The following is a 25,924-nucleotide window of genomic DNA, read 5'->3' on the forward strand; positions in this document are numbered from 1 at the left end:
GAACTGTAACTTTTTAAATGCAGAACAAACTTTTATTGTAAAATTAGACAATTTTCTTTCTCAAAATCAAAATCTCCAAAGTCAGGAGTTTTTCTTTAAAAGATTTAACAATTGCAATCAGTGTCATGGCTGAAGTTTTCAATGCTAAGTCTTTGCTTCAGTTTATGTTTCTCTGAAAAGTGATTTGCTGTAGCTCCAATGTATGGGGACTTGGACTGGGAACCATGAATCTGTTAAAAGATTGCACCTCTTTTTCCCTTGAAAGTTGACTTGGAAGAGGCTCTACCTGTGTATCCTACAGCAAAGCTTGTACTAGGTACTGTCAGTCTGAATGGCAATATATAAAAGCTGATCACCTGTTACTGTAATGATAAATATTTATTGCAGTTAGAAACTTCTGATGTTGGTTTCCAGTGCTACCAAGGAGAAGTGGGTTGTTGCCATCTTCTCGTTCAGTATGAAGAAAGGAGTGCTGCAGTGTTAGTTAAGGAAAACCATGGCTTTAGTATGTGGTGCATAGGGCACCATGCTTCAGCAGTTTCTATGGGTGTTGAAACCTGTTTCTGTTAAAAAGAAAATCCTGACTTTAAAGAAAAAAAAGTTTTTTCCCCAATTCATTTCTGCCAGTGGAAGTGTTTTTCAATGATCAAATTTCTTGAAAACTTGTTTCAGATAAGAAAACCAGTTTGGCTGTTACTTGATTTACCAGACAGTATAGTCTTGCTGTCTGTTTCAAAGGGATGAATGTTGGCACATTTCTTTGGTTCTCTGTTGCCTGGATTAGCTCTGCAGAAAAGGCAGTGTCTTCTTAGTCATCAGGAGTGTGAGCATTTTCCCTCTTCATAGAGAACAGATAGAAAGGTTTGGAAACGTTGAGTACAACATTTTTGCCTTTGGCACATATTCACATTCACCTATAATGATTACAAAAGCGGTTCAGTACAAATGGAAAATGCTTTGGCCTAGGCATACACTGAGCCCTTAGTCAGAATCTGTCCAGCTTGTGTACACAACAGGCTATAGATACCTGGCTTCTGGAAGGAAGTAACTGATAGCATAAAATAGGGTATGGAAAAACAGAGTATTGAAGACAGGGTTACTTTGCTCTGGCTTTTTTTCTCCACCTGGTTATTCTACCTTGCTAGCTTGCAGGAGGACTGGCCCTTTAGTGAGTTTGTTCACATTGCCACACAGTGTACACATACTCTAAGCTTACATGAAAGATGAAAGGTTTCAAGTGCACAGGTGAAGGTGAGTTGTATGATTATAGCGGCACGCTCTGTTCCTGAGTTGGTAATGATGCACAATACCAGCTGGGGTGAAGCATCTCTCAAAAGGAGTAGTGTTGTTTGAGGGTGGGGAACACACTATTTCCCTGGTGCTGGTGATGCTTCCTTATGCCAAGATATTGCTCCAGTTCCCCTGGCAGGAGTTAGTTTATTGATGAAGATAAAAGGTTTAGTTTTCAGTTAAGATTCCACCTGATCTGGCACACTGGCATAATTAGATCTACAGAGGTAACAGACACTGATTTTTTCCTGTGTAATGAGAACAGCTTCTATTAAAATTTCCCATGTTTGTACTATATCCAGACTTGGGGGGGGGGGGGGGGGGGAGGGGAGGCGGGGGAAGCAGAATACTTTGTGTTGAAGATGTGTTTTCAACACTCTCCTTTCATGTTTACAAAGGGTATCTGCTATTTCTGCTTACGTCCTATCCCAAAGTAACCCATACTTGCAGGCCTTTAGGAATAACTGAATAGTCTACTTCACGGAGAAAGAAAGGACTTGCAGAAGTACATAGTGGAGAAAATTATTTGCCAACCTTCTGGAGGAAGTAACTGCTAGGCTTTCAAAATCAAACCAGTTGAACGGAGGTGTTCTGTGAAAATGCATTTTAATGCTATTGAATGTTATATCCCTTCATAATTCATCAAAGTAAAACTTCTTAACTGCCATTTTGTTTCTTCCCTCTAGTATTCCTGTCTCAGTGACTCTGGTGGTGGTAGCATTTCACATTTATCTCCAAAGTGCTTTATAAGCATTACCCAATCTCACAAGGTCCCTAATTAGTTTACAGTGGGGAGAAAACCAAAAGTTTATCGTCTTCCGTGAACCAGTGAGGAAGCTAGGCCAGGTAAGTGTGTTCAAAGATAAATTTTTCAAAGCTGAAGTAGAGCTGACTGGGGTATGTTAGGATGAAATGTAGTTTTTCAAGAAGAAGCCTGCTCTAGAGAGAAGCTTATTTCAAACTCCATGATTACCAGCTTGGAGTTTCATGGTTAAATGCTATATATCAGTCACTTCCTGCTAACTGACCTAAAGTGACCAAAGAGTCTGGGTTTTAAAACAAAAGGAGAGCAGGTGAATGCAAACAGCTTTGCAATTCCAGGAAGCAGGCTTTGGAATACCAATGAGGAACTAAGATACCAAATTCACTTGCCAAAATAAATCACTTCCCTGCCCAGTAAGTACAATACAAATGTGCAGGAGTCTTCTTCCATCCAAGTGTTTGATGGACTGAAAACCATTGGATAATTTGAAAAAAAAGGGAGTGAAAGAGATTATGGGAAGAGAGTGTGCTTAATGTCTTCTGGAGGGCATGGAACCACCCCTGGGAAGAACAGTCAGCACTTGCAGGAAAGATCTGTCTCTTACTCCTATTCGGTTTTTATTGCAACCCAAAGACTGGATCCCTAAAAGTGGACAAGTTAGGGTGGCCCATCTGTAACTGGCAGTATACACTCAGTGGTGCCTGAATGCTGAGGAGATGAAACAAAAGGGAATACTAACTCGCCCAACTTCAAGCAGTAAATGTAGCTTAAAAGAGTTTTGAGTGCAGATTTGTTCCTGTCTTATTTTCCTGGATCAAATCTGACTTACGTCTGTGCAGCCTCTTCTGTTAGCTGAGAGGTGAGCTTGGCTCACTGTGCAAGTTTCATACTGTAACCTTTATTGCAAATGAGGAATATTTGGTGATCACATTAAGTGGAATTTAAAAGAAAAGCAGGCCAAATCCAGCAACCAAAGCCTTTCCTGGTAATTAGTGAGTGAGAACTGCAGAGGCAATCATATTATTAACAACATTCTTATTAATAATCTATTTCTTCTGGGTAGTGCAGTTAAGTTTCAGTCAGTCATTATGTTAGCTGTTGTGTCACAGTAAGACAGTCCCTGCCTAAGTAGTCTTACAATATAAATAATCTGGTTTATATCATATAGATAACATTTAACTACAACAATATGAAAATAGAGGAAATTATTCTGATCTTGTTTAACTTCAAGTAACAGACTTTATAAATGCAAATTAGGCTAAAAAATGCAAATTAGTACTTCTTTTTTCAAAATGCTGGCATTTCCTATACTCCTTGGACTTGTGAAGCTCATGCATCTGGTATTCCAAAAAGAGAGCTGCTGAGAATTGCCACACACACCTTAAATTCTGTTTAAAACAAATCAATGCTCAAGTAGATTTTCCACAGTGACATCATGGAGGAGGATGGGGAGAATCTGTATCCAACTCGTGCATCATTGCACTGTTCAGAAACCTACTGTGTATGTTTCCCATTGCTGGTAAAGTATGGCCTTTTTCAAAAGCAGGACATACCAGATTTTTTACAAATGATGCAGTAGAAACTAACCCAGCTGCAGTCCTGCCTGCCATGTTTCATCATAACATGATGGAGTTGCATACTGAAGTTCCTTCATGCCCTTCTGGAAAAAGGGAACCAAAAAAATTAAAAAGGCACGAGTAAAAAGCTGGTTTGGGTGAACCTGTGTGGGGAGTTTCCCCACTTCTGCCAAGCTACCTGGCAGTTCCTGAAACAGGATGGACATTGATAGGAAACTTACGCAAGGGCCTGGGGTCAAAGCACACCGCTCTTTTTCATGGTCAGTGGGCCATGGGGCCCATTCAGAAAGGAAGGAACTTTCATTACAGCCACCCTCTTATTTCTTAGTCCAGGCTATGAGAAGCATATAAGAATTCCTGAAGCTCTTTTTGCTCTTCCCCAGCTTCCATACCTGTGCTGGGCATAAAGACACTGTGAATTCAACTCTGAACAAAAAACCAAGCATATTGCGTGAGTCTAAAGAGCATGTCATAGCCTGAGAGCTGTGAGAGGACAACTACCTGTTACCTGGCAGATGTGAGATCATGTGAAGTTGTATAAAAATCTCCATGCTAGCTAAATAACAAAAAAGTAACATGGGCATGATGTTTTATAAGACAAAATTTAATTTCCTGATATAAACAAGGGCTGCAAGAGACCATAGTTCAGGGTTAATGATGACTTCACAAGCCACTGTATCTAACAGTCAATGAAACTGAGCCAGGAAAAGAGGGAGAATCACATTTGTTCCCTGTAAAATTGGTGCAAGGCTGTTGATCCTCATGCATTGATGTAATACACTACATGTTCTCCACACAGCCTTGTGTTAGTATAACCTCGTGCAGCGGTTATGTTTGCACTTGTCCCTGCATGTCTGTTGTCACTATAAACATGTTTTCAGCCAAAGTGTAAGACCAGAACATTTCTGTATTTGTTTCTGTTGGAAGAGAAGAGAACCAACCTTTTTTTTTAACTTGCTTTCATAGAATCATAGCATCTTGGAATGGTTTGGGTTGGAAGAGACCTTAAAGAACATCCAGATCCAAACCCCCTGCCATGGGCAGGGACACCTTCCACCAGCCCAGGTTGCTCAAAGCCCCATCCAGCCTGGCCTTGGACACTGCCAGGGATGGGGCATCCACAGCTTCTCTGGGCAGCCTGTGCCAGTGTCTCACCACCCTCACAGTAAAGAATTTCTTCCTAATATCTAACCTAAATCTTCCCTCTTTCAGTTTAAAACCATTATTCCTTGTCTTATACACTTACACTCCCTGGCGAAGAATCCTTCCACATCTTTCCTGTAGGCCCCCTTTAAGTACTGGAAGACCACTATAAGGTCTTCCTGGAGCCTCCTCTTCTCCAGGCTGAACAACCCCAGCTGTCTCAGCCTGTCTTCATAGCAGAGGTGCTCCAGCCAGACTCTTGTCTTTGTGACCCTCCTCTGGACTTGCTTCAACAGGTCTATGTCATTCTTATGTTGGGGGCCCCAGCGCTGAATGCAGTGCTCCAGGTGGGGTCTCATGAGAGCCCAGTAGAGGGGGAGAATCACCTCCCTCGTCCTGCTGGCCATGCTTCTTCTGAGTCAGCACAGGATGCAATTTGCTTTAGGTCAGGCCATGTTGAGCTTTTTGTCCACCAGCACCTCCAAGGTCTTCTCCTCAGGGCTGCTCTCAATCCTTTCTCCACCCAGCCTGTATTGATCCTGGGGGTTGCCCCAGTGCATGTGCAGGACCTTGCACTTGGCCTTGTTGAACTTCATGATGTTCACATGGGCCCACCTCTCAAGCCTGTCAAGGTCCCTCTGGATGGCATCCCTTCCCTCCAGCATGTCATTGATACCACTCAGCTTGGTGTCATCAGCAAACTTGATGAGAGTGCACTCGATCCCACTCTCTATGTCGCCGACGAATGTTGGAACAGCATTGGTCCCAGTACGGAACTCTGAGTTTTACAAGTTTCCATTGAACATTTGTCACTTTTTGTTATCCCCCTATACATACAGTGATGTTTTTTAAAGACAGGGAGATCAGAATAGATGCTCAGAATAGATGTTGTCCTGAAAGCCAACTTCAAGCTTTTTAGGACTGAGGAGAAGCAGGTTAGAAACAACCATCATGCTGAACCAGACCGCTGATCTGTGCAGTCAGGTATTGCCTCTGTAGGGCATGAGCTTTCACTGATTGTATGTTTGTGAGTAGGCTTTTTGTCCATTCCACATTTTGCTTTTTGCCTTTTGGAATCAAATAACAGACTCACTTCCTCATTCAGAAAGTTAAAGCCTAGGACAAAAAAAAATAATAAATAAATCAAAACTTAGGGGAACTTTGGCACTCCTCCGCTTTGTCATGAGAAGTCTTCTGGGAGACAGCGTGAGGACAAGTGATGCAAAGATCACATTTTTCATTTTAGTTTGTGAGAATGACTAAGCTATGTGGTCAAGAAAATATTTTTATTTTTTCAATAATAAGGAAGCATGCAGCATCGCTGGTATTTGTTCTATTAAAACCCACAAATCCCAATGTACTTGTTTCCTGCTTGCATATCTCAGCATCAGGTTTTCTCCTGAGCCAGCCAACCACGGAAAACTTCTGCCATTCTTTCTCTTCAGCACTTGCAGACCCTCTCAGCACACTCTTGTGGTCCTCTTCTAGATTATGATTGATTTTTGGAAAAAATAGAGATTGAGAAGGAAAGGGTCTTCAGTTTGTCCTTTTGCTCATTTCCACAATGAATTAGGTCCTTCTTCTAAAGCTGCATAATACTGTGCAAACTTGTAAACATCATATTGGACATACAGAAAGGGTTATAATCTGGCTGTCTCAAATGATGGAAACAAGCTATTGGAAGCCAAGCTTTCCGGGTCACCAGCAATAATCTACTCCTTGACAGTCTCAAAGAAAGATTAATCCTGGTGCTGTGCTTATGGGCGACTTCCCAGAACCATTCAACACCTGCCGCGTGGTGCTAACACAGCTTTTTATCAAGTGGTACTCCTTGCTTCTTCAGTAATGGGTTTCTGGGTGTTTGCCTCTCATTCTCTATCCTGCAGCATTTTCACACCCATCTTCCCTTGCAGCCTCTACTTCTTGCCTTCATAGTGGAAGGGGGTCACAGAACTTTATCAGCCTCAGTTTTCCTCTTTGTTCTCATGTGAGAGATTTTCACTTCTCTTTTGAATGTCAGTCAGCTTCTTGTTTCTGTTAGCATCTGTGCTGCAGATGAGCATGAGAGAGTTATGTTTATGGGGCCATTCACCTGAAGGGAGGGAAATGGGCACTCCAGTCCTGCCTCAGGCTTCTTCTCTGTTTCGTGTATCGATAAGATGTATGGCCCCCTGTGGCCGTAGCTGGCTGTGGGGGCAGCTTTTCCAAGAAGCGGGTGTATCTATACCCTCCCTCTTGGGCAGATAGCTGGATGTGGCTGGCTTGCTTCTTAGTAAGTGGATTAACCATTTAAAATGTTCACAGCTCGAATTTTTCTTCTGAACTTTTTTTGGAGGGGAGGTTGGGGTCTTTTTTTCCTCTGAAGGAAACTACCCACAGATAAATTTCGGGTATGCAGGAGGCTGAATATGAGTTATGCAGAGAATTTTAAATGCGGGGGGTTTATGGTAGGCACGGGGCTCCTGCAGCCTAGAACAGGGCACATCTGAAGAGGTCACAGTCTGGGATTTTGACACCCACACAAACAATTTGAGACATTTCTAGGAAGTCTAAAGAATAATTGTAAATTATGTCCTCTGTCCATTCACGATTTAAGCCAGCCTAGGGAAAAAAATTGTTATTGTGAGTTGATTATTATGATCATTTACAAATAGGAAGTATTCAAGTAACAGATAAGCCTATTGCATCTATCAATATATCAGAAGCCTTCGTCAGATTAAGTCTTGCTGGAGACAGCAGTGATCCAAAGTTATTTTAACATGAATTACCCTGCTTTAACAAATGGAGTCAGTGGTTTTAGTGTTCTTCAGTAATCAGCACTCCTGTTGCCAAAGATGTCTGAAGGCAAGGAGTGGGTTAAAGATGGAGTTTACTCTTGCCTCTGCCTGAGTAACTGGAGAAAGGTATATATATAACTGAAAGCATTATATTACAATGTGTATTAAGGTTGGAAAAGGTACAACAATTAACCTCTGGTTAAAAACTAAAGGTTCAAATTAAAACAGCTCAGTTTTAGCCTTTCCAGCAGTCCTACATTCACAAATAAAAGGTAGAACTTCAAAAAGGATTAAAACAATGATTTGCTTCATTTCTCAGGATGGAAGACTACCTTCTCATTTGCAACACTTTCTGCCTGCAAGGTTTGCACTTTCATTTGAGCTTTGAATGTAATCCAAGTCAATATGTCAATAAAACTCTTCACTTTCCTTTAGATGTACTTCTAACTAAGGCCACTGTCAACTATGTCAGTGCAATTCCTGGAAAAGCTTTTCTGGGTAACTTGTTCTTCCTTTGTAAGCTGGATGGCTGCCTGCGTGTTCATGTGGAGCCATAGCACAGCATTTGCCATTGTTCCCTGAGTTTATTTTTGCTTTTAATTTCTCAGTCTCACAAAGCAGAGTTGTTTCCTCAGTTTGCATTTTGTCCTATTCTAATAGGTTTAGCGTTTTTAATTGCTGACATGCTATATAGCCTCCATAAAGTGGGAAGCATGTTCCGGGTCTGACAGTCATAGTTTCCCTACTCCACTTTCCCACCGAAGTAAATAGATATTTACTTTATTTTGGACCTATAAGTGGCACCATGAACTCTGAGGGAATATACAACGTGAAACTTGAGCTCAAACTGAGTAATGTGACTGAAGAAGGAAGTTTTATTCAGTATGCTGTAGCTCACTGCCATCAACACAGAAATTAGTTTCTGCAGGTATCTGTATTTACTCTGTGTTTTTGAGAACACAGCACGTGTGTGTGTGTTTGAGCATCCACCTGGGAACACTTTGGACTTACCACTGCATGAACTGGTCTTAAAAATAGTTGAGTGCTTTGTTTTTTCCCACGTCCCCACCACTGCTACAGCTTGCCGTGCTCCATACTCTTACTGTGGTGAGGCTTTTGTAATCTGTATCAGGCCTTTAAAACTGTATCCGAAGATCCCATGGAAGCATTTATCAGAACCAACTGCAAGGGCACAAAGCACCCTATTTTGCAGTGTCAAGCAGATGCTGCAATACAAAATCTAACACTGATTGAAGCTGTTTCTTTAACATGTTACTCCAGTAACATCTGCCTCACTGTATTTCTTTGAATCTAGCTTGTCCCTCTTTGTGCTACTTTGAAGGACATGAATGCTGCTAACAGTCTTGTCTTCATCAATTTTCATATTAATGAAGGTGTTCTGAGCTGTCTTGGCTCTGGCTGTGGTGGTTTAGCTTTTATAATACAGATTTTTCACTTTAATTAAATGGTGAAAATGAATCAGCTTGTTGATTTCAACATAAATAACTTCCCTGAAATCATACTTTAAACAGCACGGGTCATTATCTACTACTCTCTCTCCTCTTAACAGTAGACTTTTGTTCGAAAGTATAGTACTGTGCATTTGCCTGGTTCTTTTATCCTGGTAGATAACAGTGTAACGCAGAAACCAAGAGTTATAAAGTAGAACTGTGATAGCCAGAAGGTTTGATTGCACTGTATTAATTTATTATTAGATAGAATTGCAAAACTGGTGTTGGGACATTGTAAGTATAAAGTCCCTCAGGTGAGCCATTTCTTCTGTCTTCTATTCTGGAAACTGAGGAATAGTGAGTGGCTGTAATGAGCCAGAGCAAAGATGAGGTTGGTTGAGCAGTTCAGGGACTTCCCTGACTGATTTTTCTAGTTCAGCCTTGGGAAAGGTCAAAGCAGACAGCCTGCTCTGCAGTGGCAGTAGCAGAATTTGGCAAAATATGGCAACTGCTTGCTACCCATACAGCCATGGTGTTCAGCTCAGAGACCGCAGAGTAATCTTTTAGGCTTTTAGAAGATTTGGACCTGTCATTTATGTCAAGCTTAGCGGGAAATCTGAGGAGTTATTTTCCCCAGAGACATTTTTCCTCATCACCTGCATGAGTCAGAGAAAGATTTTCCCGATGCCACTCACAGAAGTGTTACAGAAATTGTCAGCCTCCACACATGCATCTTCCCCCTTGCCCCCCAGCTGAAAGCTACATGTTTGTGCAGACTGAGTGTTCCTCTGGTATCACAGAAATTATTTAAATGGGCTGCAGAAATAAGAATCAGGGGGAAAATGGAGGGAGACACACCAGCTGCAGTTTCTCTCCAGCTGTCATTCACCAGAACCATTGCAAATTTGCACAAACAACACGGCTGCTGCATTACCAATGGGCAAAAAGGGGATAAGGGAGGACAACGTGCTAAATAATACAGCTCTTGCTCAGGGTCTTTACAGGCTGAAAATGCACAGGTCGGATGCAAAGCTAGTCCAAGGCTTGGGTCTTCTTGACATTGTGCCTGTTCATGCTACAGCAGGTTTGGCCCACGATGTTGCATGTTTGGGTTTCACAGAGATGATACATCATAGCAGAGGGTTGTTTTCTTCTTCTGCCTTAATCCTGCAAATATTTGTTTCTGAAGTTTTTATACCCTTCCTTGGCATTGCTATTGTTGAAGAGTCTCATCAGTGAGGAGGGCTGCGAGGATCTGGCCGTAAGGCAGTATAATCTTGGGGTACTATGTGAACAACAGCCTATTTTACCATCTGGCAGAACGCTTAGCCACACATCTACAGGTGAGAAGAGGAATGCTGCTGAAGTCCATAGCGCCACATGGGAAGGAGGCGACTCAAGCTGCTGTTCAGGGTGGGGCATTGAGTCACGTTCATCCCTGGCAGCTGGGAGGTAGGGTCAGGTGTTAGTTCCTGCAGCTCACCGCCTGCTCCGGGGCTCTGCTTCCACCGCTCCCAGGAGGAATGGGTCTGAACTTCGTCACTGTTCTGGCTGTTCTGGCCGTCGTGGTTGGTCAGACATCCGAGAGTAAGTAAAGTTGTACTTTATTTGTATACTTCTGTACCCTATTCTATACCCTAAAAGTAGAAGAAAAAAACCCCAAAGGGTGTCCACCTGGCATTGCGTCTGCTTGAGCCTCTGCAGCTCCATATGGAACCGCAGATGATAGCTTAAAGGTCTGTGCTGTAGCATGGGAAGATTTAAAAAGTGGAACCTGGCTGTCTTAAACTGCATAAAACAATTGGCATTTGCTTCAGTCAAGTCAGGGCTTCACCTGAGCATTTCCTTGATGTTTCCACAACAGATATGGGGAATTTATGATTCCACAAAATGACTTAAGCAAGGAAAAGCCAAGTGGATTATTTGTCAAAGCAAACATTATCAAGAACATTGTTGCTGAGAGATTTTAACTGCTGAAGGTATAAGACCTTTAAAGCAGTGATTTCCTGAGGGAACACCTAAGAAAATGTCACTGTTTGTTTAAAGGGGTCTCTCTAGTTCAGCGGCATTTTCCTCCTTTTGAAGCTTCTCAAGAGGGAATAGGTTCAGAAAACCACTTGGTCTTTTTCCTTTACAGTGAAATTGCCCTGGATGGCAAAGATTTAAAAAAGATTTTTATGCAAACTTCACATAACTCTTTTCTCTCAGCAGAAATGCAGTTTTACATGCAGATTTGCTCTGCGTTTGGTGCAGCACATCTCAAGGAGTCAGGAAATCTAGTAACACTTGCTTTTGTCTTCTTGCATTTCATCAAAATTAAAAAATTAAAAAAAAAAAAAATCAGCCAGTGCTGTGCTTGAATTCTTAGTTTTCCTTTGTAGTTTTCTACTGTAAAATAAGCTGTGTTCATAGAGAACATAACTCAGACTCTGGAGCACTTCAGCCTTTGAGATGTTCCTTTCTCAAGCTCCACCGGTTTCAGTAGGAGTAGGAATTGTGGAGTTTGTTGAAAATTTAGATAGCACATGGACAAAATCTGCCTTAAAATTTTATCCCGTTAAAATGGCCACTGCACTTGCTGGCATGAGAAAACTCTGAAGTGCTCTTTTATTAGATATATGATCTGGCCAGTCATCAAGATCTTGCATAATAGGACTGGCACGTACCTGCACAGGTCAAAGTAAATGTTCTCTTAGAACACTCTTTTATACTGAACCATGTGGCCCAGGGGAAGTACCTTTACCACCTAAATTTCCTCATGCAAACATGCTCCATACTTAGCACCAATATTCAAACAGCAGAACCCACAATAAAAATGGGCAAAACTGAATGTAGCTACACAGGTACAGGCACACCCTACCCTGTTCTGAACTACATTTAGGGTTAACCCTCACTAGGGTTACGCTTCTTAGTCTGGCCATTATGCATCCATTTATGTGAGAGTGCCAGGTGCTGCCACACCCGCAGTGAAGTGGGCAGCACTGCATGACAGAGTATGCACCAGCTTTGACTGGTTCGTTTGAATTTCAATTTGAGAAGACAGAAGCTCTTTTTCAGAACTCCAACATGTATTTAATCTTGAAAATACGAAGGGAGAAATTTGCTAATTCCTATACAGTAAAAGCATCCAAACCAAGTGTTGAATGCTACAGGGTAGGAATAACAACTAAATAAGATTGTCCAAGTCTTCCTTAAAGAGTTAGCTGGAGTCATCCAAGTTATTCCTAGAATATCCTAGCTACTCCAGTAATGCTGGTCAGAGTGAAGGTGATCTGTGCAGTGTGGGAGATGGGCTCCCTCTTACCAAGTTGCATTGCTTTACAGAAAAAAAAATGTATATTCACATGACAGCTTCTTTTTCATCTTGATGTGCAAGACATTATGTGTTTCGGTTTTGCTAGGAATAGCACAAATTTCACCTTCTGATAAGGCATTGGAAACTAGTGTTTGCTGGTCCACGTCAATATTACACTGTGTTTTGCCAGTTTTCAGCTTGCATTTCCTAGATGCTCTGTAGCCCAGAGCATCAAGGATGTTGTACGGGGACAGGGGACAAACAGCTTGCAAAATGATAGCATGATGGACAAATGCCCGTTTGAAAATCATGACCTGTATGACATAGCCATCTGTCTGTTCATCTCTACTCAGCCTTCCAGCCTTGAAAATGTCCATAGGAACAGCAGTCCTCATAGCAGAACCGGAAAAGCAACACTGCATAACTTCATTTGGGTTTGGCCACAAAATTTTATAGTATGATTTGTTTGTTTATATATAATGATTTGTACTTTATTTACAGCTATTTCCACCACTTCAGCAGGTATAGGATCTCTTCTATCTTTTGTTTATCTCTTTTTTCAGAATTAAGCTTTAACTGTGTGTATTAGCAAGCAGTAAAAATAGTAGGATGCATTAGAGCATTTTTCAGCATTTGAGTTCCCCTCTCACCTCCAGCTATTAAGCAGCCTCCTTGTTTTTACAAAGTAGAGCTATGCTACATTTGCCAAAGATTCTAGCATCCTCCTTTGTTCACCTGCCAACCAGGATCACAGCCTTCTGCTAAATGAAGTAGTTATTGACTTGCTTTAGGTTAAGCTGAAAAGACCTGCTTTGAGGCAGTGAACTCAAAAACAGCCTCACATTTTAGATGAGAGAAACATTTTCTGGCAGCTTCATGTGCACATGAGTACTCAGTAGTTAATGTAAAGTGTAGGTGATGTAATAGTAAATTTCCTGCCAAGGACACAGCCTGGATTGTATGTTCATAAATAACAATCCTGGATTAAGAGCTGAAACTTGTCTATGGAAATGGTTGTATCGAGACCAGTGCACTTCAATACGTCTCATGTTCTGACTAAGCAAGACATTGGTCTGATTAATCAATGCAAAGGGGGGTTTCCAGATGTACAAAGCCTACTTTGTAACCGCAAAAGAGTTCCATTAGGAAACACTAATGACCACTACTAATAGCCCTAGGTGTGCCAAAGTTGTGCAATCAGTGCAGAGCTGCATCAGCTCATGGTGAACTCGAGGCTCCTTAGCAGCACATCTTACATCTCAGCACAGGTACAGAAAGCGCCTCAGGTTTACGGATCTCGCCATGCAAGAGACACTGTCCCTCAGACCACACACCGTGTTGGGGGAACCCCTTCTGCGTAGCAACTACTTGCACTTTTGCTGGGCTGCCTTAGTTTGCGTAAGTGCAAGAACTCTCCTCCTGGTTTTTTGGTTGCATGGAAGAACATCCGCAGTGTGGCTTTTCACTCACCCGTCCATGGGTCACATCCAGTTCAGAAAGGTCAACTAAGTGCTCTCCCAGCAGGCCTGACAGGCTCCCCTGTGCTGCCAGCAGGATCCAGGAGGGACCACTGAAGGCCTGGTCAAAACACTAACTGCTGGAGTGAAACCTGCCAGGAAAAGAGCTGCACAAGGCAGCAAGGTTGGGTCTGGAGCAGACAGGAATGAAGACAGGGACCAAAAGTACCTTTCCTACTATTCTTACCAAGAACCCAGCTTTTCCTATCGTCTTCAGCCAAAAGAGGCCAAAATGAAACCAAGCATAGTTAGGCGCAAGCACGGGGGTGGGGAACACAACGGCTCTATCACTCACTATCTATTTCCTTGTGGCTTCACTTCCTCTTTTTTCTGCATCTGTCCCCCCCTCATAAGGCAAAGACCTGCCCTGCTGTGTTAAATTTTCTACAGAAGAGGCTGGCTGAACCAAAGACTGCTGTGTTTCTTCTTGCCAGCAGTCTGTCCTGTGCATATTGAGACATTTACCCAGTCCTACCTGCCTAAAAACTACATCCAGAGAGCAGAAGAACAGCCACCAGCTACTGCTACTGTATGCCATAGGAGGGCTCTTCATCAGACACTACAGTTTCTATAAATGGGTAGGCAAATTTAAGAATATCAGCTTGAAACTGAAGGAGGGAAATGTTCTTTCTTGCACCAGAAACTGAGCAGGCAGCAATAATTGCTTTTAATATTTTTTGCCTGGACCCTAAATGACATAGCCTTCCTCAGCTGTTTAACATGTGGCTCTCAAGTTTAAGAATGATGGTGAAAACAGCAAAGCAGAAAGGATAAGAAAAAGTTTCTATGGACTGAGTTTGGCCACGTAGCAGATAGGAAATGGAAAATGAAAGTTTTCAGCCTCAAAGAGACTTGACACTGATCAAGTGAACAGAAGTGTAAAGACAGATACCACGAACAATACTTGTGGAGGTCTTGTTCCATCAGAGTTTCATCCTTGTTTTTGCTGCGCATCATCCTCTAGCACTTCACTTCAATAACATCAGTTCAAACTCACCAGGTCTCACAGACTTTGGGGATCTTTTTCCAGTTAAGAGCAACATTTTACTAAAAGAGCTAACAAGTCAAGCTGAATGCAGATGAAAACAGTAATCTCTAATTGGCAACTGCTTTTTATCCCTTCCACCCTAAGAAGTGACTGATGACCGTGCCACCAAGATTTGACAGGTTTCCGAGGAAACAAACCAGCATTCATGTCATCTGGGAAGCCATATTCAGGAAACAGAAGAAATAGCAGTAAATATCATGTCATTTGGAAACTGCTTCTTTGAACACTTCTTGTTACCTTCTGCCACAATTTGTTTTCCTTGTGACCAGCAGCTACTCTTTCCCATCCTCCTGCTTAACCTCAGAATCATTGTGTCCTTCCTCTTCCTCACCCGAGTACTGATTCAGGGTGTTCACCAGCTCCAGGAACACAGCGTCGCTGAGGAGGACTGATCCTGAAATAATTTCTTCCACTCCATGAGCCTTCCCATCATAGTTATTAATAAGTTCTTCAATGAAAGTTTCATCTTCTTCCTTCACCTCATCTCCCATGTAAGGGATATTACACAGAATGTTTTCATACTCCACCATGAAATTCTGCTGGAGAGGGGACCAGGAGTACATAATGGGCATCAGTGCCACCGTGTTCAGGGCCCTCACGTACATCATTTGGCTTGGAAATCCCGGGAAAATGCTCTCAACTGTACACTGTTTTAGGAACGGATGCCCGCTGACCAGCTTCATCAATCGCACCAGCTGGACCCGAAGCTTCTTACAGTCTTCATTCAGAATTTGAGTCTTTTCATGAACCTTCACAAAGTTGGCCACAATGTGAGCCTTAGCTCCCATTACTTACTTGAAAATAATTAAAGCTCCCAAACTTAAGTTCTTATGCTACATTCCTTGAACAACAAGCACTGTAATTCAGAATTTCAGGGATTTTCTTTTTTGTTTTAGAAAAAAGTCGTGTTTTTTTTTCACATGTACTAAACAACTTATTCTCACTAGAAAGTCAAAGCTTTTTCTCTCTACTTCTTTTGAAATTGATAAAGCTATACATAGCATGTTAAATAAATACAGTACAACGAAAATATCAGGACTATTGAATTCTACGAGCCACATACATCTGCAAAGGAGGTCCTTTTTAGGTATCCTTGAGAGAGAAGGTGAGGTGAGTGAAGGTATTATTGCAGTTAATATCTTGCTTGCACTCTGCAAAGTACTTAACTTGCTCCAGTGGACTTTTCTGCAAGATTGAAGATAGATGCCACCCAAAAATATGCAACAAAACCTTCAAAAAGGAATAGGTCTTTCCCTGGTGAGATTTGCCAGGGAAGAAATATCAAAACAGATAATACACTGAAATAACAACAGAGCAGTCCCTGAGTGGACAGACCTGTCTCAAGATCCATTGCTAAGCTTGCTGATTTTTTCAGTGGCTCCTTTACCTTTCTGGTTAAAGAGGCTTAGTGTCAGAAAACAGGTCTAAATAACGTTTGGGTAAGCAACTGTGGATTTCTGGTTGTGGCATTGAGCTACAGAGACAAATGAAGTGAGCAGCAGTGAAAAAAAATGTCTTTGGTTAACGGCACACACAAGTCCATGCAAACATCCTTGTGGAAAATCACAGTTCTTTCCTTTTAACCATGGTTTAGGCCAATTATTACTAATAAGACTGATCTAATTGCTGAAGCCACAAAAAATGTATGGTATTAGGTTGGGATGAAATCATTAGCTTTGCTTAATACCTCCTGGTTCCTTCCCACTTGTGGGATTAGATTGTAGTTACAGTAATAATGGACTGGGCAATGAAGCTGCAGGATGGCTCAGTGCTCCAGGAGAACAGTGTCCCCTCTCCTGAGGCTCTGGGGAAATACCGGAATTCCTTGGCTCACTGCCCTGAGCGTCCTTCACATTGGGGGTGGGGGGTGGGGGTGGGGAGGGGGGGAATCACTTTTTCAACAGATTCCCATTTTAAAAGGTACCAGTTACCACAATTGCCTCTGTCAAGACAATGTTTCTGACACTTTCACGTTGTCTGACAAAAAGACCTTGATGTCATGTATTAATCTGTGACTCAAAGATAATTAATCTCTGTCTTCCATACTGTAACTACACTTTCAAGCACAGAACAACAATAACAAAAATTATTTAAAAGCGACAGCTTCTTTTTCATCAAAAAAGATGATGCAGATCAGAATTCCTCAAGGCAAACACCCACACAAACCTCTAAAAGCAAGACAGCCATCTCAAGCACACACGTCAAATAAAAAGTTACTAGCAGCCTCTCACTCTGCATAAGAAATGTTTTTGCCTCTTTAACAAGAATATAAGCTCCACCTCATTCACACTTTATACAAAATTTCAGTCTGCTTTCTGTTGGTGTATTCACCAGCTGTACATGCAGTCAGCTGCATATTCTCAGGCTGAGAGGCACAGTTTTTTGTGTGGCTGCATGACTTAGATGTCAGTGGCTTAATGCTCCAATTCAAAGATCAACTGAGCATCAGATAATTGAATTCACTCTAAAACTGCTAGTCTAGTTATGTAAGCGGTATGTAAAGATGCAATGATAAACAAGTTTCTAAAAGATGCAGTTCCTGTTGGGTAAGTTCCTGGCAAAAGGGCAGTCTGTCATGAGTGGCCAGTGAGATGCTCATAAGTCCACCTGGGTGGACCAAGAATTTTGCTTCATTTTCTTTACATAAGTTTGTGTATATTTTTCATTATAAAGCTATAAAAGTACATCAGTATTAATTTCTTAATTTTTAGTTATAAAGTGTTCAAATGACTAACATAGTGCCATATAGTACAGCATATTGCGCTATAAAAAGGGTGATAACAGATGTTTCAGGTCTGAGGATCAAAGTGAATGACATTTCTGAGTATGTAAAGTGGGATGAGGGCAAGAGATGGCAGCCAGGCACTGGAGAAACCAGGTGAAGAAAAGTTCAGGAGACACATGTCTTATCTCAAGACCTTCTGGAATATGCAGCTGTTCCGCGGGAGGCTGAGAGTGTTGGGCTTAACAAGTGCTTTAGTTTACTAGACCCCAAAGAAGCAGAGGACTAGACCTCTCCAAAACGCACAGCTGGCAACCTCAGGTCGAGTTCAAAGAAGGTACCTTTCCTTGAGTTTTTATCCCATGTGATCCTTCTGCCAGGAGCTAACTGGCAATAACAAAAGTTCATAGTGCCACTGAAGCTCTCTTGAGCCCTCAGGAAAAAGAAAAAAAAAAAAAAAAAAAAAAAAAAAGACAAAAGCAAAGGACAACAGGGAAATAATACAGGTAATGTTCAACTTTTAATTAATCCATCTGCACCATATGATTATTTATCATCCTTTCTGGGCTGCTGAGGAGGCAACTGCTATGCCAGCTGCTTGCTTTCACCCTCCTTTTCAACTGTGAAATCCCAGGGCTCTGTCCTCAGCCTCACCGGTACGAAAGCCCCCTGCAAGCTGCAGTGGACAGTGTGACTGGTCTTCAGCGACTCCTGCTACATTGCTGGCTCCTCAAGCTCACTGCTACAGCTTTGCCAGCATCTAAATTGTTGTTTGCTACAGCAACTACAGCACTAAGCAAGCACTCTTGTAAGGAACAGAGCACACCATCTTCTTGCTCACAGGAAAATTTTTAAAAAGACTTCTCATTCCCTTCTTACAGGAACTGCAGCTCATTCTCCTGCTTTTATTTTTCTTGCTCTACGACTCTTGCGCTCCAGGACTAAATGATTACTTAAGGAACAGCATGATTTACAAGCTAGGGAAAAAAAAAATACCAAAACAAATAGAAAGAAGGCTCTTGCCCCATTTCTCCCAGATTAATTCATGGACTGGGACACAGGGGTCTTTGCTGTGCTCAGTCTGAAGAACTGCTTTGATCCTGAGAACCTCACATACTAGATAAATCCCTGAGCCACATGGCTTTTCTTGTCCTTGAGCTGATGGAGGGAATGCCCTTTAGAAGATCTATTTCTGTGCTACAGCAGAAGAAAATCAAGCACCACATTGTTAGTAATTGTCATCAAAAAATCTAGAGTTAAGGATCTGCTTTTTAGGGTTCAGGGACTTGTTATTTTCAAGATGGTAATAGCAAGCAGAAAAAAACCTGCGGATCATTCCCTAGTGGAGACACATTCATCCATGGGATCCCTTGGGGCAAAATAAAACACCAAAACCCAGCAACAGCATTAACAGTTTCAAAGAAAAAAGCTAATGGGCTCGGTTCAACCTCACAAGGCAGAGCTTTTAAATGATACTTCTGACACTTCCTGTGTCATTAACGTTGGTGTTCTTCCACAAATAAAGCACTTAGATGTTTTTTATTGTATTTCACTGCAACAAGCCTTTACATATGTGTGCATAAGGAGAAGTGGAGGAAACTGTTCGTTAAACAACAAAACCACCCATCTGTCGTGTGGGAGAAGCTGAGAGGATGGTATCTCATCCCATAAGCTGTAAAGATAACTAACCCCTGACACCTCTTTAAAATGCCCTTCCACTAATGCGTGCAGCATGAGGAGCGAACAGGACCCACAAGTCTGTATGCAAGTAGAGGGCTAGGACCTCACTGGGATCATGAATCATGGTGGGATGGACCACATGACTGATGTGCTGACATGGAGGGATGTGGGCTTCTAGGAAGAACAGTCTGGAAGGCAAGGAGATGCAGTTGCCCTTTATACAAAAGAGCAGTAGGAATGCATGGAGCTCTGCTGGGGGATTCATGACGAGCCTGCTGAGAACTTATGGGTCAGGATTAGTGGGGCAGATCAACATGGGTCATATTGTAGTGGGTGTCTACTATAGACCTCCTGATGAGGAAGAAGTAGATGCGGCCTTCTTCAAACCACTTAAAAAAGCCTCACGTTCAAAAGCTCTGGTCCTTATGGGGGACTCTATCCACCCTAATATCTGCTGGAAGGACAACACAGCAGTGGTCAAGCAATCTACAAGATCTCTTGTGTGCACTGATGACATCTTCCAGCACAAGTACTCAAGGAACTATCAAGGAAGAGTGCTCAGCTGGACCAGATACTTGCAAAGAAGGAAAAACAGGTCAGGGGCATAAAAGTCAGAGGCAGCAGTGTCCACAAGATGGTGGAGTTCATCCATAAGATGGAGCAGGGCAAAAAGCAAGATCACACCCTGGATGTCAGGAAAGCAGATTTACAACTTCTTCAGAGACCTGCCTGGAAGAATCCCACGGAATATAAGGGGTCGAGGACAGCTGGCTGATATTTGAGGATCACTTCCAAGCTTTAGAAAGGTCTGTCCCAACAAACAGAAAATTAGAGCAAAGTGGCAGGAGACCTGCATGGATGAGCACAGAGCTCCTAACTGAACTTGAGCATAAAAACATAGTGTGGAACAAAGAGGTGGAAGCAGGGGCAGGTGACCCAGTACAGAGTTTCTGTCTGACCATACAGGAATGGGGTTAGGAAATCCAGGGCTGAGCTGGAGGTGAACCTGGCAAGGGATGTGGTGTGTAGCAGGAAAGAATTCCACAAGTACATAAATAGCAAAAGAAAGAGAAGGGAATATATGAACCTGCTGCTGAATGGGGCACGGACTGGTGACAAATGACACGGATAAAGCTGACATACTCAGTGCCTTCTTTACCTCACTCTTTACTATTCAAACTGGCCTTCAAGAATCCCTGAGACCAGAGGGAAAGTCTGCAGCAAGGAAGACATCATCAGTGGAGGAGGACCAAATCCTGGAGCATTTGAAAAAAAATGGACCTACATAAGGCCACAGGGACGGATGGGATGCACACCCACCAGTGCTGAGGAAGCTGGCTGATGCTGTGAGTCCACTGTCAATTAGCTTTGAACAGTCACGGTGACTGGCAGAGTTCCTAAAAACTGGAAGAGAGCAAATATAACAAGAAGGGCAAGAAGGAAGATCCAGGGAACTACAGGCTGGTCAACTTCACCTCAGTCCCTGGCAAGGTGATGGAGAAAATCCTCCTGGAAAGCATTTCCAAAGATCTGAAGGACACGACAGTGATCAGCAGTAGTCAGCATGGATTTATGAAGGGGAAATCATGCTTGACCAAGCTGATAGCCTTCTACAGTGAGTGACTAGCCTAGTGGTCAAAAGGAGAGCCCTGGATGTCTACTTCTACTTCAGTAGTGCCTTTCATACTGTCTCCCATAACATCATCATAGACAAGCTGACAACATACTGGTTAGATGAGTGAATAGCGAGGTGGATGGAAAACTGGCCAAATGGCCAGAGGGCTGTGATCAGTGGCGCAAAGAAAAATTGGAAGCAAGTCATCAGTGGTGTACCCCATGGGTCTACATGGGAACCAATACTGGTCAACATCTTCATTAATGGCTTGGATGATGGGACAGAATGTGCCCTCAGCAAGTTTGCAGATGATAAAAGACTGGGAGCAGTGGCTGATGCACTACATGGTTTTGGTGCCTTACAGATAGACCTCAACAGGCTGTAGAAATGAGTAGAGAAGAATCTTATTAAATTCAACAAGGGGAAATGCAAAGTCATGCATCCGTGGAGGAATAATGCTAGGCAGCAGTACATGCTGGGGTCCAGTACGGAAGGGAAGAAATCTGTTCGGTTCATCTGCTTGGTTCACAGGACCTTCAGGGCCTGATAACGAGGGAAAGGGAACCAATACATTATTTGCTAGGTCACAGAGAATGGATGCTTGCCTCATAAAATGGTATTAGTTATGCTAACCACATCAACAGGGGTTGGGAGCAGGGGGTCACACCATCGAGGGAGGTGATCCTTTCCCTCTACTCAGCACTAGTGAGGCCACATCTGGAGTGCTGGGCCCAGTTCGGGGCTCCCTAGTACAAAAGAGACATGGACTTACTGGAAAGAGTCCAGCAAAGGACCCCAAAGATGATGAAGGGACTGAAGCATATTGCATATAAGGACAGGCTGAGAGAGTTGGAACTGTTTAGCCTGGACAAGAGAATGCTCAAGTGAGTTCTCATCAAGGTATTGTAACCACCATTCCCATACCTGATGGGAATGAATGAAGAAGAGGGAGCCAGGCTCTTCACAGTATTGCCCACTGACAAGACAAGAGGGAAGGGGCACAAACTAAAATGCAAGAAATTCAACCTGAACACAGAAAAACACTTTTTTTGTTGTGAAGGTGGTCAGACACTGGAGCAGGTTGCCCAGATATGTTGTGGAGTCTTTGTCCTCGGAGATACTCAAAAGGTGTCTTGGCATGGTCCTGGGCAATCAGCTTCAGGTGGCCCTGCCTGAGCAGGAGGGTTGGATCAGATGACCTCCAGAGGCCCCTTCCAACCTCAACCATTCTGTTATTCTGTGAAGTCAAGTTATGACTTGTCATCTTCATATCTCTGTTGTTTCTGACATTGTTTTTACTCTTTTTAGCCTTGTTCCCTGGGGCCTTTAACTGTTGCATGAAAATTTCAGATGAAATTCCCAAAGGAATTCTCCGAAGAGTGGAGAGGTTTGAAATCCAGAGAGCTGATGGCCTGTGTCACCTAGAAGCTGTTATGTAAGAGACCTTTTGTGTCAGTCACTGTGAAAGGGGTACTGTCAAGTTAAAACCTATCAGGCGCCATTTAAACAAGTAGAATCTTAGAATGCTAACACAAATGCAATGAAAAACAAGATTGTGTGTGATTTAAGAACTGTCCTTCCTTGCGCTACTTAAACTTCTGACTGCTAAAATTGAATTTCCTTTTCAATAATAATATTGATCATTATTCAGCCTGCACTAACTCTGACACTTGCTCTATTTTCAGAACTGAAGAATGACTCATGCACCTTGAGACTTCTTTGGGTTTTTCCAACTATGCCAACGTTGCCTAAACTCATTAAATCAGCCTTACTTTTGTACATAAGCTACTTCTTTTTTTTTTTTCTTTTTGTTCTTTTTTGTTTGTTTGTATGATATCACACAGTTTGCATTAAATCGATAAATTTCAAAGAAATCCTGGACATGTTTTAGTTCTAGACATTTGCATGATGATCATATTATAATATGATAATAATAATAATATTAATAATGATAAAGTGGTCTACGTATTTATTGGCCACAGAAATGTACTGGTTTGCACTGTAGTTCTGTTCAGACCCACTGAAGTAGGAAAGATTTTGCAGATTTTGAAACTCAAGTGTAATCACATAAACCTTAAATTCTAACTTGCACATATTTAAAACCAGACAAAAAGTGAGTAGACATAGTATAAAACATAAACTAAGATTGACCACTTCTAACTCTGTGGTCTTCACAGGTGAGCGATAAGTATGATTGTTTGAAAAATTTGGGGGGTTTACATTTTTTTCTTTGAAACTGACAACCAATTTTTGCTCTGGCAGTCTGTACATAGGAGGCAGAAAGTTCTGTGTGAGCCCACGGATTAGAAAAGTTAAAAAATGGATGAAGAAGAAGAAGCACAAGATTCCCAGAAAAAAACCTCATGGTGGAAAGCAGAGAAGAACTAAAATTATTAAAAAGAAATTAAACGAACAGTAATGTGATGAAGCAAGCCCCATGATGAAGACACCTATGGCATAAGGCACTGCGAACAAAGATACCAGACTTCATCAACAATGGATGATTGCAGCATTAACATGACTTTTCAGATATCTATGTGCTACAGATAGCAGTGGCAGAAAACCTCACCTGTACACAAGAACAATGCTGGTCAGATTAGCAGTCAAATGGCAAGGTGTTCCTGCCAAGGGCATGTAGCAAGTGCTCACTGTACCTCTGAGATCTATTGGTAGACTTAAATCCTCTTCTCTCCCACTCTGCTTTCATGGCAACCTTCCCTGTGATTTCTATTTTAACAACGCAGCATGCAGTTCCTTCTCATTGCTCCATTTTCCCAGTCCCATTCTTGACCCTTATTCTTCCTTCTCTGCAATCATCTTTGTGCTGTTGCCTGTTTTGTTTCTATTCTTCCAGTCAGTAATCTTTTCAAAAAACGTAATTATCTTTTTTGATGAGCTCACAGCCTTCTAACAGGGATGCGGCAGCTCATCTAACTCTTCTTCCAGTTTCTAGGGAATATTGTGTACGCCACGTACACTGGCGTAGCTCCACGCTCTGCCTGCTGAAATGACAAGCAGGAAGCCTCCTGCCAGGAGCCAGCGCTGGGATTGCCCCGCTGACTCACAATGTGTACAGAAGCTCTTCCTCCCCAGCACCGAGTCCGGCATGCTGGGGTGGCAGAGGGTATGGCCCTGGCTGAGACAAGCTGAAATGGCACGTTTTCCACCACTTCATTTGCACCCTGGAGCTGCACTGCCTGGACACCATACAGATCCAGCGAATGGGGTATTAGGCAGAATCCAGTCCTCCTGAGCTCAGGTCAGCAGAGCACCAGGAATGCTAAACTGCTGAAATACATTGCACTATGGTACCAGTATCTTCCCGTTTCTGGCAGTTCTGTTTATTTTCTTCTTCATGTTCTTCTCTGGATTCCAGATTTTACCTTCATGCTTCCCTCCTGAGTCACAGATGTCTGGGTGGGTTTATGATGCCATCTCAGCTCCTCAAAGTTTTTTCCATCAATGCAACAAGTGGCTTTTTAGGCGTACCCTAAGTGATGATTAAAGTATGGAGTGTATCCTAATTTCCATGCCTATTCTGTCAGACATATTCAGCATTTCACAGGATTAAAGTATGCAACTAATTTTCCAGGCTGACGCAGGCATGCCTAAAGCTCCTGTGAACTGTCTGACTTACAGTATCATTAAATATTGCCACTTGGTAAAGGCAAGTCAGGAAGGTTTGGGAGATGGTTTTGGAGAAAGAAGGGAGCTGTTTTTCAGAGAAAGATGGTGTTGTTTTTTTTTTTAAAGAAACTGAAACTGTGGCTCTAGATGAGACCACAGCAGCGCTGCCATCAGTAGTGGGAACTCCTGGATGCTCAGTCTGTTGGAAGGGAAGGGAAGGGGAGGGGAGGGAAGGGAAGGGAAGGGGAAGGGGAGCCCCTGTTGTTTTAGTCACGAGCTGCTGGGAAGCTCCATATGGTCCTGGCTTGCAGACCTGTCCTCTGCCAGTTGTGGGAATACAGAGCAGCTGCAGTTCTCTCTCCATTTTGGAGAGCAGTATCTGCTTCCTAGTGATGACCTCTTTTTGCACTGTCAGCTTTCCTAGCCCTCAGATCTTAGGTTCTTAAGTGTTCAACAATTACTGCTTCGTATTTGAAATTACAAGGCTGCTGCAGTTCCTCCGTTCATGCATACCATATAAAAGCAGCAAAATGTGATCTACGTACATTTTCATAGCTTTTAATAACTGGAATTGTTACAATGTTTTAAGACTCTGACAGATATGCAACTCAAATACTATTGAAATATTTGCATTTACTGGACCTACTTTAAAAGACAGTCTTTGATAATTTTATTTACATCTCCCAGGTCTTCGGAGTGAGCGTTATCTTGCATCAGGTTCTCTTGGATTCAACAGATCAAACTGAGAGATTATGAGATGACAGTAGTCCTCTCCCAGCTGCCAACTGTGTTTCATGTTCGGGTTCCTGTGCATTCTTTTAGGAATTGAATTAGAAATAACTTCAACTAGTCATTCAATCAAAAAAAAGCTTTCTTCCCTGTTATTGGTACACGAAGTATCAAAACCACACTTGAAAGGTCTATTGTCTGGTACAGTTTCATTTATCCCTGAACCCTGACATACAAAAAACATTAAAAAAAACACCTTACAGTTTCCAGACCTTCACTTCAGTGACTTTACACTCTCCGTACCTAAGCATTATTTTTGACCTTTGCTATTTTGTACCTGGCAACAAAATAAAATCAATACTTTCTTTCAGTAAAGTCATCTCAACATCTTATTTTGTGGAAGAGATTACTACGGCACATGGCTTTGTTTTCCCTGAAAATGTTGGCTTTTAAAGCTCTCTTTTCAATGGGTTTAGGTGCCTAAGGATGTAGCTGGCTGCATCTGAAAACTGATTTGAAGAATCAGTCAGCAATATGCAGGCGAGCAGAGGTTATCTTTATTCGGCAGCGCTGGGTGCGTGGCGGATCGCTCCACCAAAGTTATGCACACAGAGGGGACTTTTCAGTCCCTCCCCTTCCTTTACACAAGCTACTCATATGTTGGAAGAAGGGTTCGCCGGAGTCAAGAAG

The 25,924-nt window shown here is 42.4% G+C and overlaps 1 protein-coding gene and 1 long non-coding RNA gene across 3 annotated transcripts; one reads left to right on the forward strand and one right to left on the reverse strand.

The window, feature by feature from the left end:
* Positions 1 to 359: 359 nt before the first annotated feature.
* Positions 360 to 4,587, reverse strand: LOC121081681. The gene is made up of 2 exons (XR_005825759.1): positions 1,825 to 4,587; positions 360 to 914 (listed from the first exon to the last, which is right to left on the reverse strand). It is a non-coding gene; the product is annotated as an uncharacterized LOC121081681 (long non-coding RNA).
* A 5,571-nt stretch (positions 4,588 to 10,158) lies between these two features.
* CCL28 (C-C motif chemokine ligand 28) lies at positions 10,159 to 25,609 on the forward strand. 2 transcript variants are annotated; one of them, XR_005825726.1, is made up of 4 exons: positions 10,160 to 10,588; positions 22,187 to 22,313; positions 23,141 to 24,295; positions 25,193 to 25,609. XR_005825726.1 is itself a non-coding variant. In XM_040580689.1 (3 exons), the coding sequence occupies exons 1-3, from the start codon at positions 10,525 to 10,527 to the stop codon at positions 23,295 to 23,297; spliced, it is 348 nt and encodes a 115-aa protein (XP_040436623.1). In that variant the 5' UTR covers positions 10,159 to 10,524; the 3' UTR covers positions 23,298 to 24,462. The 2 variants fall into 2 exon arrangements, 1 of the variants encoding a protein (XP_040436623.1); XM_040580689.1 differs by lacking the exon at positions 25,193 to 25,609 and having other exon boundaries at positions 10,159 to 10,588; positions 23,141 to 24,462.
* The last annotated feature ends 315 nt before the right edge of the window (positions 25,610 to 25,924 follow it).

This window comes from Falco naumanni, chromosome Z (assembly GCF_017639655.2).
Source record: "Falco naumanni isolate bFalNau1 chromosome Z, bFalNau1.pat, whole genome shotgun sequence".
Taxonomy (NCBI): domain Eukaryota; kingdom Metazoa; phylum Chordata; class Aves; order Falconiformes; family Falconidae; genus Falco; species Falco naumanni.

Bases quoted from the DNA above. Each gene is read 5' to 3' on its own strand.
- CCL28 (XM_040580689.1), top strand. From the start codon at position 10,525: ATGGGTCTGAACTTCGTCACTGTTCTGGCTGTTCTGGCCGTCGTGGTT. The intron at 10,589-22,186 runs GTAAGTAAAGTT...TACTCTTTTTAG, and splicing joins GGTTGGTCAGACATCCGAGA to CCTTGTTCCCTGGGGCCTTT. The intron at 22,314-23,140 runs GTAAGAGACCTT...TTGCTCTGGCAG, and splicing joins TGTCACCTAGAAGCTGTTAT to TCTGTACATAGGAGGCAGAA.